General features: G+C 35.6%; 1 protein-coding gene and 1 long non-coding RNA gene across 5 annotated transcripts; one reads left to right on the top strand and one right to left on the bottom strand.

Annotated features, from left to right (window-relative positions):
- Positions 1-9,170: 9,170 nt before the first annotated feature.
- Positions 9,171-15,432, top strand: LOC112286695 (uncharacterized). 4 transcript variants are annotated; one of them, XM_090253019.1, is made up of 10 exons: positions 9,171-9,593; positions 10,490-10,535; positions 10,657-10,789; positions 11,209-11,332; positions 11,651-12,426; positions 12,567-12,903; positions 13,081-13,372; positions 13,647-13,802; positions 13,931-14,452; positions 14,631-15,432. In XM_090253019.1, the coding sequence occupies exons 1-10, from the start codon at positions 9,424-9,426 to the stop codon at positions 14,955-14,957; spliced, it is 2,883 nt and encodes a 960-aa protein (XP_090109145.1). In that variant the 5' UTR covers positions 9,171-9,423; the 3' UTR covers positions 14,958-15,432. The 4 variants fall into 4 exon arrangements, with proteins under 4 accessions (XP_090109145.1, XP_024384605.1, XP_024384604.1 ...); XM_024528837.3 differs by having other exon boundaries at positions 14,628-15,432; XM_024528836.3 differs by having other exon boundaries at positions 12,561-12,903.
- A 125-nt stretch (positions 15,433-15,557) lies between these two features.
- Positions 15,558-16,365, bottom strand: LOC141045767 (uncharacterized). The gene is made up of 3 exons (XR_012218186.1): positions 16,257-16,365; positions 15,845-15,884; positions 15,558-15,696 (listed from the first exon to the last, which is right to left on the bottom strand). It is a non-coding gene; the product is annotated as an uncharacterized LOC141045767 (long non-coding RNA).
- Positions 16,366-17,466: the final 1,101 nt, after the last annotated feature.

Genomic DNA, 17,466 nt, shown 5'->3' with positions numbered 1-17,466 from the left:
TAGTAAATCTTTGCTATATAAGATACAAGGTTCAAGAAAGATTGCATTCTACTTTCTGTGTTTCTTTATAGCTTTTGTCTATTTGTGATGCTAAAGAGATAGAGAACAATAATCAACAGATTCAACTCAAAAGCTTTCATTTGCAGACTTATTAGATTAGACATTACAATTGCCACAACATTCAAGATAACAAAATCAAAATTAAGATCCTCAAGAATGACATGTCTTTCCTCAAATAGGCAACAAGATACAACGTATTTGGTATCACAACCTTAGAAGAGACTCCCGATGTTTGATGATTTTATTAGAGATAAGAAGAACTCTTAATGGTCTTACAAATATTTTATTTGAAAGAAGTTACAAAGGCCTCAACAACAACCAAATAATGGGGTGGTATTCTTGCCCAAGTATATGATACTATCAATGGCTGAGAGGGCCTCTCAACTATCTTCAAAGAGAACAAAGATTGAAGTATGTGGCAAATATAATTTGTTGTATCTTAGATTTTCTCAATATATGAAGACTGCTTATTATAGAAATTATACCTAAAAGGAGGGTAATGTCATGGATATATACATGTTAATCAATAATTACTTATATGATTTAGATAATAGTAGATAAAAGTAGATTAATTCCATAATATCTTCTATAGAAGCTTTTTAGAAGCTTTGTAGATACTTCTTTAACTTTATAGATGTTTATAATTGACTTTTTAAGTTACAAAATGTAGTCAAGAAGTTGGCTATGTGCTATACATGTTGATAGCTTGAAAAACAAGCTAATTATATGGCCCACATATAAAAAACTTGGCTTGTAAACTAAAGCATGTGTCTTGCAAAGTCAACACATATTAGAGGTCCTATAGAACATTGCCACATAGCTCTTAATAAGATAATATATATAGAGGCAAGAATGAAGCCCTCTTCATTCTATTCAATTTTTTTCTTACTTCTGGTCTAGATTTAAGAATCTCTAATTTCTTTGTCTTTTAGCAATAATCATTCCAATTTTTTTTTGATATACATACTACTTTATTTTTATTTTTTACTTTTCTTTTAATATAGATTTATTAGATTTATGCATCATCTTCTAGTTCATGTTCTTCACAAAGACAGACTTGATTGAATTTGCTTGACAAAGGTTGAATCAATAATCAATGTTGATTTTATTGCTTTTGATTTTATTGCTTGAAGATAAAAATGCTTTTGCTTCAAGAAAATCATTCTTTCTTGATTAAAAGATGCATTTCTTTCTTTTGATGCAAGATAAAAATATCTAAAAAGAGCATTCAATAAACATTGTTATTTTTTAAGTTAATAAGTGATTATGAAATTAAATCTTAATAAAAATATGTTCCAACAAGCTTGACAAAAATTCAAAACATGTATCAATATGAAGTACTCAAGGTTCTTGTGATCCATATACTCAATAATTGAACTCAAGGCATCGTCAAGATAAAGACACCATTCTTGAAATAAATCTATAATTGTAAGGAGCTCTTTATTGTATATTTCATAATTAATCTCAATTGCTAAAATTTTCTTAGAATAGAAAGCTATTGAATGGAGTTTATTATTTGCTACCATTTATGACAACATTACACATAAGGCAAAGTTTGATGCTTATAACTTCTACAACAAATTTCAACTATATAAGTGAAATTTCACTTATATGTTTGAATTGTAAAGACAAACTTGAAAAGAGTAAAGAAACCAAAGCATTGTTTCATGATTTAAAGAAGGAATTTACTTTTGCATCAATCTTATATCATGTTGACTTCTCCAAGGCATTTTTCATGAAAACATATAAGTGAAATTCAAACATATAAGTGAAATTTCAAGTTTGTCTTTACAATTCAAACATATAACTTCTACAACAAATTTCAACTACAAATTCGTTGCAGAACTTGAGATATCTTGAAAACCCTAACAGTTGCTTCAAACCCTTGTCTTTATACATCTACGTGCAATTCTCTTCATATCTCACAAAATATAAGCTCAAATGCCACGAAATTTTTATTTATAGCTTCTTAACACAATAATTTTCATTCTCCAGAAGTTTGAGCCAAAATTTCATCCGAATACTCAAGTTATGGCTCCAACCATTACTACAAACAAAACCGCTTACTTACTACCTTTGATTTGGAAGTGCCGCCTTCAACTCCTTACAACTCCTTCATATGAACTCTAAAAGCAATAATTCTTTCATAAAAGATGTAGGCCTTAAAATCGCCAGTCCAATCGCACCTTTCGATCTTCAAAAGCTGCTGTAAAACTCCTCGTATTCTCAAAAGAGTAACAGTATGTCTTAAATAAATACCTTAACTTCAAATGGCTATAACTTTTTCACCCTAACTCCAAATCCTCTAATTTTTATAAAAAAATTGTATCCCAAATCCTAAACTTAACAACCCTAGCTTGTAATCTCTGAATGCCCTCAAAAGAGGAACCCTAATCCCTAATAAGGCCTCAGGCAGCCTCCTTGAAGCCCATTGGACATGGCCTTCGACCAATAGGGATGAAGTTTTCCATTCTTTGCCTTCATCCGACCATGCCTTGCTTTTATCCCTCTCAATTAGTCTCCTATTAGTTTAGATTTTCATCCTTAGGCTTTTACCTTCTCCCAAGGCTTCATACTAAACATTTAGGTCCTATATGTATATATATATATATATATATATATATATATATTTAATGTCAAAATCAAAACAAGTAAAGAAACAAAGTAAAGTTTCTTATACCAACTCCTTTTAATTTAATCTACTAGCCACTCTAACAAACATCTAGATTTATTAATATGTAATATGTTCTAACTAATTTTTACATACTATAAGCATTTACAGTATGACAACGTACCAAATTATATGTTCTTTATAGATTTATTTTTATATAGACCTTTATTTGATTCAATTGATTAAAAAGTCCTAAAATCAAAGGTAGATAATACCTATTCTTAATAATGATCTTTTTGGATCCTTAATAGTCCACATAGTCCACAAAGATCCATCTTTTATCTTTACAAATAAGATAAGAGCTTCAACTAGAGATTTAAAATAGCCTATGAAGTTTTTAGCCAAGTTTTTAATAATATAGTACTTGAGTGTAGCCAATTCATTTTGTCATAGCCTATGGATTGGTCCAAATGGTAGTTGAGTTCTTTCTTGAAGCTTGATAAAATAATCATAAGGATAATGTTCTAAAAAAATATCTGCATTTTTTTTTAAAACAAATGTTTTAAAAATCATAATGTTAGCTAAGAATACCACTTAACATCTCCCCACCATTAGAAATGGGCATGGCATATATAATAAAAGATGACCATTTTTTGTGGCATGCATAAAAGTTCTTGCATCTACCAATGTCATGCACATGAACTAAAAGAAGGTGCATAAACTTAGGAAATATGTGTCAAAATAAAAGTGACAAAAAAAATATTAATAATAATAATAATGAAATATGTATATTAAAAAGGAATTGGAATGGCTATTGCTAAAAGACAAAGAAATTAGAGACTCTTGAAACTATACTAGAAATAAGAAAGGAATTGAAAAAAATGAAGAAAACTTCATTCTTACCTCTATATATATTATCTAACTTGGATCTATATGGTGACGTTCTATGGAACCTCTAAAAACATGTGGACTTTACGAGACATGTATCTTAACTTGCAAGGTAAGTTTTCTATATGGATGCTACATAGTTAGCTTTTTCTACAAGCTACCAACACATGTGGCACATAGATAGCTTATTGACCAAGTTTTTAACCTATCAATCAACTACAAATATATTTAAAGTCAAAATAGCATCTAAAAAGCTTCTAGAAAGCTCTTTTAGAAGATATTATGAAATTAACCTATTTTTAAAAATTTCTACCTATTTATATTACTTAAATAATAATTATAGTAGATATATATTGATGACAAATAATAAAAATTTGGATGTATTAGATTTAAGTATTTCTACTTGATTAACAAGATTTTAAATTAAACTAACAAAAAAATTGAGATTATAAGAAATCTAATTAAATTAAGAGTTATATTTTTTTAACCACAATAATCCTAAAATAATCAAATTAGATGGTGAACTTATTATATTAAATATTATTATGCTATTATGATCTTTAATTTTTACATCTAAAAGAATAGTCTTATAAGTAATATCTCTAGTCAATAAAAATACAACCATCTATGACTTCTATTTGCATAGGCTTGATTTTCTTAATTAAAGATATAGTTTATTTTTTGACAAAATCTTTGTCTATAAAATAAATTGAGGCTCATGATTCTAATAAAGCTAAGACTTTTTAATTTTTTGATCTTAAACAAACTTCTATTATAAAATAAAGGTGAGGGATTTAAAGAAAGAATATAATCTTTATTAGTAGTTGTGTAAGATTCTAGTTAAATAGTCCCTATTACAACTAAAGAAACTCGTTTTCTAACATGTTATCTTCTTTAGCAACCATGCTCTTGATTTTGTGATTGCATTACTTCTTTGTATAATGTTGAACAGTATCCTTGAATTCTCTACAATATAGGTACAAATCTTCTTGATGGCAATAAGTCTTTTGTTGCTTAGTAAGATGTTTAAAATACACTGTATCAATTTGTATTGATTTTGGCTTTGATGAATAAGTTTTTGAAAACTTAAGAACTGCCATCATTATTTGATTTGTTCTTTTTGAGAAAAATCTTAATCTTGACACTTTTTAAATAATCAATTGTCATATGTAATGACTTGAGTAATAAATTATTTCAAAGATTATGCTTTTAGCATTGTGAATAATAAATCTTTGACATTGTCTTTCAATCCATATCAAAATTTATTGATAGAGACTTTGTCATTCTAGTCCACATTGCAAGCAAGGTTTTAGGATTTAGCAGCATATATAGTGGTTGATCGTGATCTTTATTGTAAAAATATGGACTTACTCTCTACTACTCTTTCTCAATTATTTTTTTCAAATATCGTCGCAAATACTTATAAGAATGAATTCAAATTATAATAGAATTGTAAATCTTTTTCTTTTTCAAAGGTATAAACAACAAAGAGTACTTCTAGATAGAAGTGTGTTTATGAACCCAACTTGAATAAATCCATTAGAGTATTGGAAGAGTTGCAACCTTAATTAGAACTTGATTTATTGCAAAAATCTTCAAAATTTTGATCTTGTTCCATCAAACTTCTTAGGCATATTAATCCTTGTTCCCACTATATTCATAGAAGCAAAATTTTTTGAATTTTGTTGTGAGTCCAATCTTCTTGCTTCCTTCAACTGCATAACTTCTTGACATAGACTTTGAACTTCTTCCATAGATGCAGGAATAGTATCTCCATAATTCATATTAGAAATATATGAGATTTCTATTTTAAGAATATTGATAAGCTCATAAAGATCTATAATAGTTGCAAATCTATTTTCACTTCCACTAAGAGTAGCATCTATAATCTTTCCTTCCATAGACAATTCAAAAAAAATTCAAAAAGTTTAATTAGAGAAGAATAAACTACAACCTCTAATATCAAATGAAAATTTTCATAAAGAAGAATAATCCACTCTATTTAAGGAAAAAAATCAATGTTAAATAATAAGATTTTTTATTTAAGAATATATAGTTGGCAACCTTCAAAATGCAACAATGGAAGTATAATAATCCACTCACTTCTAAAACAAGACAAAAATAATAAGTTAACACTCTTGTTAAATTATTAAGAATATAAAGCTTAAAAAAAGAAATCTTTAATACATTCTTGTGTCACTCAAAAGAACTAGAAAGCTATTTAAAGATGATATAGTATTAAACTAAAATGACTATTGCTAAAGACAAGAAAACTAGAAAGTCTTAAAATAAGACTAAAGAGTAGAAATGCATTGAGAAGAATGAAGAAGGCTTCACTCTTGCTTTCATATATATATTCTAATTAGGAGCTACATAGTAATATTCTATAAGACCTCTTACATGTGTTGACTTTGTTAGCCACATGTCTTAACTTATAAGGCAAGTTATTTATGTATTTACTACATTGTAAGCTTGTTCTACAAGCTAACAACACATGTGGCACATGATTAATTTGTTGACAAAGTTTCTAACCTACCAATCAATTACAAACGTATATAAAGTCAAAACTACGTCTATGAAGATTCTAAGAAGCTATTCAAGAAGACATTATGAAATTAATAAATATTTATCTACATCTACCTAATCATATAAGTAATTATTGGAATAAATACATATATTTATGACAAGTTCTTATATAGTCATGACAACCTAAACATCTTAAAATCATCATTTATAAAATTCTTATTAAGTTTTTTTTTTTTTTTTTTAATTCCACTCTCTAATTGAACAAATAATTAAATATTTATCATAGATATTTATGGATTTGTGGCTTGGTTTCTAATTTTGACCATGGTTTATAATTAGTCTTATTAATATAACAATCTAAGTTTTTTTAAGTATTTTTTATTGAAAACTATTCTTTACTTTAATTTATGAATTTTTATTATAATGTTTTTGCTACTCTAAATTATTTTTTCTTGTTTATAGGTCACAAAGTATGTAGAACCTAATTTAACAAAAAAGAAGAAGTAATGTAGACATTGTTTTTTCTTCTTCTTTGTTATCTATGATTATATATATATAATATAATAACATATAGGAATTTGACTTTTTATATATTTTATGGTAAAAAAATATTAATATAATAATAAAAATAATAAAACTTTGGATTGCTAATAATTATAAATATTCAAAAAAAATTAAGGGTCGATTAAGTTTATAATTTCTTGTTAGTGATATTTTGTAATATAATTCAATAATAATTTCATGCATATATATAGGTATACATATATATATATATATTTATTTACTTATATAATTTTTTAGACAAAATTTTAATTGAATAAGAAAAATATGAGTGAAAAATTTTTTGCTTGCAAGCTCTTATATGTACTTTAAAGGTTTAGAAATGCTTTCAATAGAGCTGGATATAACTTAGGCATGACTATTTTTTTATTTTGAATTTGATATAGTTGAAATTATTATAAAAGAATTTTTTATAAAACAAAATATTCTAATACATAAAAATATATTAAAAAATAGTTGTACAAAGTCCTTTAGATTAGATGTGTTTTATACATAATACTTCTTATGTTTAGAAATAAATATTAAATTTTGATCTATATATATATATATATATATATATATTGATACATATCTATGTATGAATTAAATAGATTATTGCATTTATTCACCAACAAATCACCTACAATTGTTATGTACAAGACATCAATATTTTAAAAAATAATAGTGTCATTCTTAACCTAAATTTTACCTTGATTATTGCTTTGGAATTTTATTATTACTCCAATTGTTGATTAGAAGATATTGAACATAGTAAGAATAGAATGTCAAATTGTTATTAACACAGAAGTGCTAAAAATTATTATTTTTAATTGCGGCATGATAAGATGTACTGTAAAAAATGGCCACATCTGCAAAATGATGCTGTTCACTTTGTTTAGGTTTTTGGCAAACAAATTCTTAAAATAGTGAAAGTTTATATTTTATTTGACTTCAATTTTCTTACAATAAAAGATAATAAATTTACATATTTTTTTAAGTAATATAACACAGAAAACTAAATTTAAAATACATATGATGTATTTGGCATGGCATGTAGTAATTGTCTCTAAAAAATAATCATCGTAAACCAATTAATATTAATTTCTCAAATATGTATTTAAAAAAATAATAACATGTCTTACTTTACAATTGAGTCTATGTAGTCCAGATTTGTGAAATTGTACTAGAGTAGAGGTTAGCCTCCTCCATATATTCAGTAGATCAAGTCAAAGGTTTAACATTTGTTTCATTGCCAGTTAATTAATAAAACAATGATTTAATTAAATTTTCTTACATGAAACATGATAAAAATTTAAATCAAAAGAGCTAAAAATTTAACAATCATTTATTTATTCATTTATTATTATGTGATTTTTCATTACCATAATCTTTGGCAAAATTACTTGAAGCCAGATAGGAAAAAACAGATGTGTTTAACTTGGTTCAGAGTTTCAAGGTCTTGCTTTAGGTACAACACTTAATGATTTCTTCTCTCTCTCTCTCTCTCTCTCTCTCTCTCTCTGTATATATATATATATATATATATATTGAATTTTTTAATATATAATTTAAATATGAATTTCTTTGCATATCAATTTCAATTTATAGTAAATATTAATGCTTGTCATACAACAATTTAGCTAAGTATTAGATATTAAAATGCATTTTTGTAAAAGAACATACTAGTTCCTATGTGACATTAAACTTGTAAAAAGATGCTCAATTTTAGTAAATAAACGTGAGAGTATTCTCATATATATATATATATATATATATAAACATTCAGTCATATATTGATTTTCAGCATAGTATTTCATTTGTCAAATGTGAATGACCCACCATGTTTTGGTATATGTATGGATGTATGTATGTATATATCAGAAATTTTATTGTGCTACTTTAGAATTCAGGTATTCGTATCTGTCATTGACTGCAAAAAATCATATTTGCATTCTAAAAAAAGAAAAATGCTTTGGAAGTAGAGATGCAAATTTAGATGGTTCCCAAAAGTGTTCAAATGAATACACATCGACACAACCCACTACCCACAATCAAACATCAAAAAAGAAGAAAAAAATCCAGAAAAACACAGAAGTTAAGGTTTACAATAATAATTGAGAAATGTGGTAGTAGGGAGGTGAAGGGGGAGTAGGAGTATTAAGCAAGTAAATGGGTGGTGGAATTCCGAGGCCGACTTTGTATTAACAAAGGTGCAGCACAACGTTGGGAACCAAAGGGAATGCACTCAATCCAAGTTCCCAGAAAGGGGGGGACCCTGGACGACGAATATCATCCAAAAGAGCACCATGACGGACAGAGTCGTCGACGGAAAACGAGGAGCTATCCACAAAAGGGCAGGATGATCATCCTGACGAAATTGAAAATTCAAAACAGATCAAACTGACGCAGGGCCTGGTTAACTTAAAATTTCCGCAGAGATTCAAACGGAGTGTGAACGGGACGATGGAATTAGGGTTTGGGGCCCAAGTCTCCCGCCTTTCCAGCCATCTCCGACTCTTTCCCATCGTCACCAGCATTCACGTGTTGTTGTTCGCTGTGCTCCATCTTAGCTCGGTCCTACTACGGTGTTGCCTGCTTGCCCCTGTCTCTACTCCCTGTCCCCCTTTCAAAGCCATAGCTTGTGCTTGAAACCCTAAGGTTTGCTAAACTAGTATCATTTCAATCATACGGCAACGTGTGGGAGCATTGGGACGGAGGGCGGTCATCGGAGGAGGAGCAAGGCAACAGGCGGAGTCGGCCCGGGGTGGAGCTGCAGGGGGGCTGCGCTGTCCACCAAGATGAGTACCGGCAGGGGCGGCGGCGGTGCCGTCGACATCCCGGCCAGCACTAAGAAAGTGGTGCAGGACCTCAAGGAGGTGGTCGGCAACAGCGAAGAGGAGATTTATGCCATGCTCAAAGAGTGCAACATGGACCCGAACGAGGCCGCGCAACGGCTGCTGAACCAAGGTACGCGTGCGTTTGTGCTCGGGCTTTTATGGCTCGATCGTTCTTGTGTCGTGGATGGGACCTAGTGCTGCGCAAGTTATGTTCAATGAGTCTGGAGTTTTGAGCAGAGGTTTGTGCGACGGTGTCGTGATTAGGTGGTTAGTTCTATGGGGTTAGATCTCCGTGCAAGGCACGCCATGTTTGCCACCGAAATGGTGAAGCCTGTGCTATAGACCTCCTGCTGTTCCAAATGATGAAATTGCACTGCGGGATGAAGCGGGCTCTTTGGTCATGATTGATGCAATGACGTGCTGCTCTAGTCCGGGTTGTGTTGGGTACGAGCGTTCGGTTCATGTTAGCGAGTTCGATTTTATGTATGGTGGGTCAAACCACGTCGTCATTTCGCAATATGTTCGCATGGTGTAGAAGTATTCAACCTACACTTCTCTTGAGGTCCGAAATGTGTAAGAGAATTCTGTCCCGTTGTCTTATCCGTATCGGCTGAAGCATTAACAAAGTGTAGAAAGTGACTTTTGGTATGGTCAGAATGGCTTTTAGTTTCATACTGTGCTAGAATGACCGTGTCTTTCTATAATCGCTCTACATTTTATATAGATTGGATTCGAAGATTTGTTGGCATCGCAGTAGTTGCGTCTTAGAGTTGTGCAGCTAATATCTTGATGAGTGTAATTTTTGTGTGGGTCGAGTTATTAATGTGTTTTTATATGGTTGGGTGTATTTTGCAGGAGGTATAGGAGCCGTACCTTTCCCTTTGCACTGCTGCTGTGCTACATGTGTATTTAACTGCGATTCTGACGTCACTGCGTTCGTGGGTCATGGATTTCGCCAATGTGGTAGGTTTGGGCAGGTGGGGCTAGCGGGATTGATTTGAGGTGCTAATGGTGGGTTTGACGATGCAGATCCGTTTCACGAAGTGAAGAGGAAGCGGGACAAGAAGAAAGAGGTAAGAAAATGTGGAACTTGATTTCCTTACCGAGTCGTAGATAGACAAGCTGCGAAAGAGTTGAGGGAGAACTGACCGCGCTGTATTGTATTTAACATCCGTGAGCACCATGATACGGCAGACTGGAGGAATGAAAGCGAGAGATTCGGATATGAGGGGACGGCCTGGTAGCGGTGGTTATATCAGAGGAGGTGGACGTGGCGGTGGTGGAACCGGGGGTTCTCTGCCTCGTTACGGTTCTCAGGGTTCACAGGGTGAGTGCCAATGGACATGCCTAGTGTTCAAGTCAAGGCTTGTGCTGAATGTATTGTAAATGAGCATGATATATAGTGAGGAAGAGTAGCAGCATATCAGATGATTTGCGAAGTTTGTGATGTCGATCTACTTCCTCAAGCGCTTCAGCTGAGATTGATGTGAGTTTTACGGTAATGATGAGTGGAATGATAAAGCTTAAGGTTCTCCCGTCGATATAACCCAAGCACCTTCGGTCGCGTACAAGCCCTTAATGTTGACATGAAAGTAGTGTTTGGCAACTGAGCGAGGCAGCTACTTGCTGTATGCAATTAGAGGAAGTGGTGTAATACTCAAGCATCATAAGAAGAACGGCTGTGGGCGTGGCAAGGTGGGTTCTTGGAAGGGTGTAATGATTTATGTGGCGAGTTTGGTTGTTCAGAGTATGGTGGTGGGCGAGGTCGAGCGCACGGAAGAGAGAATGGCATTCATCCTGGTTTGCGTGGTTCTAGCGCAGCTTCAAATTCAACTACTGCACCCTGTCAAGCAAAGCCGTCGGCCCCGAGGTACGTACGAGATACGATAAAATCAAATTGAATCATGAAAACTGTGATGACCTCTTAGCATGCAGATTCTGAGAGCTCCGTGTGTACATATTAATGAATTCAGTCGTGTGATGAGATTTTGATGTAATATGTGGTGGAAATTCTACCTGAGATGCCTCTGGATTGTTTTGTTTTGGTTCGCTTGAGTTTTGGCTGTGAGGGGCGTAGATACAGCAGATTATGGAGTTGAAAAGTGGTGGTTTCTTGGTATGTTGGATATGGAGTTACTAGTTTCAGATAATGAATTCCTGATTGTTTGATGTTGATTGTGAATTGCAGCTCTGTACCACCATCAACAGGCGCTCAAACAGCAGCAGCAGCAGCAGCAGCAGCACCAGTTCAAGCTCCAAGTCCAGCTAGCAGTAGCTCCGGAGGAGCAGTTAATGGAAGCAGCGGGTTTGTGAGACCCGCACGACCCCCACAAGGGGCATGGGCCTCAGGGCATGGCACAATGGCAGATCTATTGAAAGCGCGGGCAGCTCCTCCTCCACCTCCCTCGAGCTTCCAATCTCCGGCAACTTCCCCAGCCGTGCCGGTCGTTCAAACGGCGTTGTCTCCATCATATCCGGCTGCCGTAGCCCCAGTAGCAGCTTCTGAGCCTTCTCCGGAGTCCTCGGGATTTTATTCGTCGAGTGCGGACCCGGTGCTTCATACATCGGTAGATTTGCGAGTTGTGGGCGGTCAAAGTGCCATCGGTGCGGTGGGCAACCAGCGTCCTATTGGAGATCGGCCTGTAAGTTCATCAAATGCAGAGGCGGCAATCGATTCAAGTGCGGCGTCCCCATCGGCTCAAGCGAGCTCTGTCCCAGAATCCGAAGGCTCTGGCGATCTGGAGACAGACATGGAGAGGGAATTAGAGACAGCAAGACCGCCTTCTCCTCCTGCTGCGACGGCGTCTGCACCGTCTAGTCGAGATGTAAGTGTGGATGAAGCTGCCGTGAGCATGGAGGCAGGCAACTCGCAAGGACACGGGTCAATGAGCGTACTGGGTGGTAGCCAATTTAACGGGCGACCTTTGTATGGGTCCCCACAGCAGCCCGTGGGCACTCAGAAAGGTAGGATGCGTCGTATGATATGCGTTATTTGCGTGGAACTCGGGGCGTTGGGGTAGTCGGAGTGTTGCTCTAGATGCATGAATGTTCATTGGATGGATGTGATGATCTGACAGGTGTTTTTCGCTATCGTGCAGCTGCAGGTGCCGGCGGCTTGGAGTGGAAGGCGAAAGCTCCTGGGCACAACTTGTTAGGATCGTCAGCGGACGGTGGTTCTCAAGGTCTAGGTGCTGTGGACCCGACGAGCATAGCTCAAGCATATCAGTCTATGAGCATACAAGAAGACGAGCCGGTGATAATTCCGACGCACCTTCGAGTGCCGGAAGCAGACCGTTCGCATTTGAGCTTCGGTAGCTTTGGTTCAGATTTTGTGTCAGCTTTCGGGACGAGCTTTGGTCATGCAGAAGTTGAAGAGAACAAGAAGAACGTGGAGACTATTGCTGTGGAAGAGGCTCCGGTCGAGTTGCCGGCTCCTTCAAGGTGAGCTCGTGAAATTTTCTTAGAAATGGGGTTTGTCCCAGGGTTGAGTGCGTTGTTCGTTGAGCACTGGTTGTAGGATAGGACGGAGTGCTTGGTAGGAGGCAACGAGTGGTGCTAAGATGAGAAGGCTTGTATGATGTGCATTCGAGGTAAAGTTTGAATATGGGTGGGTTTCAGTGTGGATACCCAAGTGGAGATGGCCCAGTCATATGGGCTGCAGCAGGTAGCTACTCCGGTGGAGAGCATTGACGCGAGCGTGGAGGCACCACCTGTAGTTCAGCAAGACCCGGCCGTTCCAGCCCAGGAGCAGCACACGAAACCTGATCCAGTGGTGCAGTCGGCGCCGTATTTTTTTGGGGCGTCAAACTATCCTGGGTTTGGGTTGATGCCACAAATGCCTGGCGGTCAGTATGGTTACGAGCAAACGGAGTCGGCACCTCAGGATGCACCTCGGATTCCAAGCATGGTGGTACGTGTAAAGCACTTGGGCTCTACGCGTCATGTTTAGTTTCTAGCGTTTCTCTCTCCGTTCTCTCTCTCGATTATGGAGGTTGAGTGTGGATGCAGTTGTGTGTGCTTGTTGTTTGTGACTCGTGTTGTCTGCTTGGATCGTTGATACGCCGAGAATGCTTCCCAGCGTATTTTGAGTGTATTTTTTTTTTTTTTTTTTTTTTTTTATCTGTTGATATACATGGTGAGTAGCCTGATTAGCTTGCGTTGTCCGCATCTGTGATTCTTCTCAGCCGGCGTACGACCCGACGACGAGCTACTATACTTCAGCGTTCCGTGGGGCAGAATCCGATCGGCTTTATCCTCCCTATGTTCCAACGAACACAGCGAGCAAGTATTCTGGGAATATTGGTTTGATGGCGGCTCCATCTCTTCAAGCATCCCAGGAGGTGAGAACTCGTGTTTGCTAGATTGGATCGAGAAGTGTGAGGTTGTATTTTTACTATCGATTTCTTTACTGTTGATAATTTTTGTTTTGGGAGACATTCATGATTTGATGACGAGGGGATTTGTGCAGGGAGGAAATCCGATGCTAGCTTCTGCCACACCGAGCGTGAGTTCTTCGCAGACTTCTCAACCGGGAAGTAACGTGCAGCCTGCACAAGTGGTGCCGCAGCAAGCTTTGCCGATGCATTATTCACAGCCACCTTCGGGACCCTTTGGGAACTACGTGAGTTATCAATATATGCCCGCAAGTTACCCGTATTTGCAGCCCCCATATCCGCACCACGTTTACAACTCGAGCAGCACAGCTTATGCTCAGCCTCCGGCTGGCTCGACGTACACTCCTCCATCTGCGGCATCGTCTTATCCAGCTGGCGGAGCGACTGCTGTGAAGTTTCCGATGCCCCAGTACAAGCCCGGGGCAGCTGCCGGAAACGCTCCCCATCCTGCACCAGCCGTAGGATACGGCGGGTACACGACAACGCCTTCAGGATATGCGTCAAGTCCTGCGGTGACAGTCGGAAATGCTTCTGGATACGAGGACATGAACACATCGCGTTATAAGGATAGCACTCTCTACATTCCGAGCCAACAGGTATGGCGATATATCTTCAGAGTTGTGAGAATGCGTACTGAGGGTGGACGTGATGGAATGGTGTTAGTCAGTTGATAGTCCCAAGCATTTTGTGCCGCGTGCATTTGTAGAGAGGGTTCGATGGTTTTGGTTGGCGTTAGTTGGGTGTATTAACAGTGTGGACGTTTTTTGGCAGCAGGGAGATAGCTCGACAGTATGGATTCAGGCCGCGATGCCCCGCGATATTGGACCGTCAGCGGCCATGCAGACGAGCTTGTACTACAGTTTGGCCGGGCAAGGCCAGCACAGTGGATACGCGCATTCTCAGCAACCGACGCACGGGCATGCGCATCCAAACGCGGCATATACCAACTTGTATCATCCGTCACAGACAGGGCCGGCCCCAAGCCATCAGATGCTTCAACAGCCCCAAGGAATGGGAGGCGCAGGGGGCAACAGCCAAGCAGGAGCCTACCAGCAGCAACCTCAACGTGCGCAACAGTCATGGAACAATTCGAACTATTAGGGAGCCGGGATCATGAAGTCCCTGTGAACAAGCCATCTGATTGTGCAGTCATTTCAGTGCGCTCGGTATTTTTAGAGGATGTAGACTGAATTGATTCACATCGATTTCTAAGCCAGATCGTGGTGACGACAGTGCGGCTGCTGGGGTTACTGTTGTCTTAGGCAGATTAGGGGTGGCCTTGAGGGGTCCTATGAGGAGTGTAAATACAAGCTTGACGAAAATGTCAGTATGTGCACGGCAATTTCATTTTTGGACCTAGCCATGCACATTCAACTTGATGATGGTAGTGTGTTGTGTGCCAATAGACAGAGATGGTGCTCAAGCTCCTTCTGCTTTATTTTCTGACATGCACATATACTAGTTTGATCACTCGTTTTGGCAGATATTGGGATGCCTCTGTTTCATAATTAAATTGCATTGTGTTTTTTTTATTGGCCCTCAGAACCTTGACTTTAATGCATTCTACTTTTTGGTACTTGGTTAATCGTACGTGACGTTTGACATTGCATCACAGCAAGACGTGATTGTTGGTTTGTCAATGCCTGCACAGCTGAGTAAATATCATCCGGTTTATCAAATGTGGATGGTATGTATTTTGATGGTACACCCCAAGCTGCCTGATGTTAGTCGGCATCGGGGCAGGGAAATGGGTAAGAGAATATTGTTTGTTGGAGAGAAAGTGGCCATGAGTGAAATTTATTCATGCATGTTGTTGCATCATTTGCACGTTTTCTGCATCCTGCATGGCACTGACAGAGTCCCTTGAATTAAGGAGTGAACCACCACAATGACCTTTGACGGTAGGACCCATTACCTTAAATTATTTCCGAGTTGTTTTAGCCTGTGGCGTCAACTAAAATCAATTTGTGCAAGAAAGTCGGTATGACCTGGCTTGGCCTTCACAGATCCTGGATTGATGCGAGAGCCCTAATTTTCTCAAAACATTGAAAATTAACAAACTGTGGATATGAGGGCATCTCAATAATCATAATGTATCAAAGACTGAATTTTTAAGTGATTCAATCTATTTTAAAATATAAATGAATAAATTATATTAATACTTCTGATACCATAGAACTACATATCCAACTCCTGCATTTGATATAGTAATATTTATTGTTAATAGGGGATAAATCCTTATGTAAATAGTTATATTGAGCATAGTGTTATTTCATTTTATTTTATCTTTGAGTCACTCCAATCAGTTGTAATATATATATTCTAGAAAAAACCTATGTTATTGGGCATGAAAAATATTTTAACACAAAATAAGGTAATATATGTGAAAGGACTGCATACATTTTTACATTGTGAAAGGGGTAATATTGTGAAAATCAATTTAACACAAAATAAGGTAGCATGCAATGAAAAAGGACACGTGTGAAAATGAAACATAAATTTTTACATTGTAAAAGGGCAACATATGTTTTTGGCTAATAAAATAATATTTTCATCTTAACTAATAAGGAGGTTTCACTAATCAAGTCATTCAATTCTAATTATCTACAATATAATAAAATTCTTGTCCAATAGAATAACTAAAAATTATGTCAAAATCACTAAAAACATATGCCCTTTCACAATGCATAAACATATCATAGAAACTAGATCCAATGAGATTGAAGCTATTCCACACATAAAAAGAATGGTCATGTTATTGTAACTCACTTTCATTGCAGTCCACTAAAGTTTGTTGCTTCTAAATTCAAAAAGATACAACTATGTTAATTTTTTTTAAAGAGATCCTACATTCAAGAAGATACAACTATCACCACAACTTCATGCACCTTCATTGTTTGGTCTCCATATTTGAAATTTGACACTAATCCAACTAATTTGGCTCTACAAGCCATAGAGTCTAATTTTAAAAGAATTTCTCTTCATTTATAATATTTAAATGTGTATGTAAATTACTTTAGCCACATAATCTATGTTATATATTATCATTCTAACTCTAATCTAAATAGTATTATTTTTTAATATTTGATTTAAATGGATTAGATTTCTATTAGTTTATAATATTTTATTTTTATAAATAATATCATTGGAAGAGAAAAAATTCGTATATGACAATTTGCATACAAAATAAATAGATAAATTAATTCTTTTAAATATAAAAATTATTTATAAATTATCTATATATAAAATAATTATGTATTTATTAGATTCTATAAATGTATTATTTAATAATGTTATATTTGTCAACAATTCTTCTTTTGAAACAATCAATAAAAATTGATCTAGGTTTATATACTAAAAAGTTGTTTCAAAGATTTCTATTAGCATTTTATTATTGATTCTTGAAGAAATTATAAATACTCTATTTACTTCACTTGAAATATCATTGAAATAAATCAAATCAAATCAAATTGATATATATATATATTATTCATAATTAACTTATATTATTATACATCTTAAACTATCTCATTAATAATAGACATATACAATTGTGCTTTGAATATTTAGATTGAAATAAAATTTGCTAGGATTGTAAAAAAAATTGGAC

This window comes from Physcomitrium patens, chromosome 9 (genome assembly GCF_059467195.1).
Source record: "Physcomitrium patens ecotype Gransden chromosome 9, ASM5946719v1, whole genome shotgun sequence".
NCBI lineage: Eukaryota > Viridiplantae > Streptophyta > Bryopsida > Funariales > Funariaceae > Physcomitrium > Physcomitrium patens.
The sequence above is the reverse complement of the archived record's forward strand: the minus strand, read 5'-3'. Positions and strand labels throughout refer to the sequence as shown.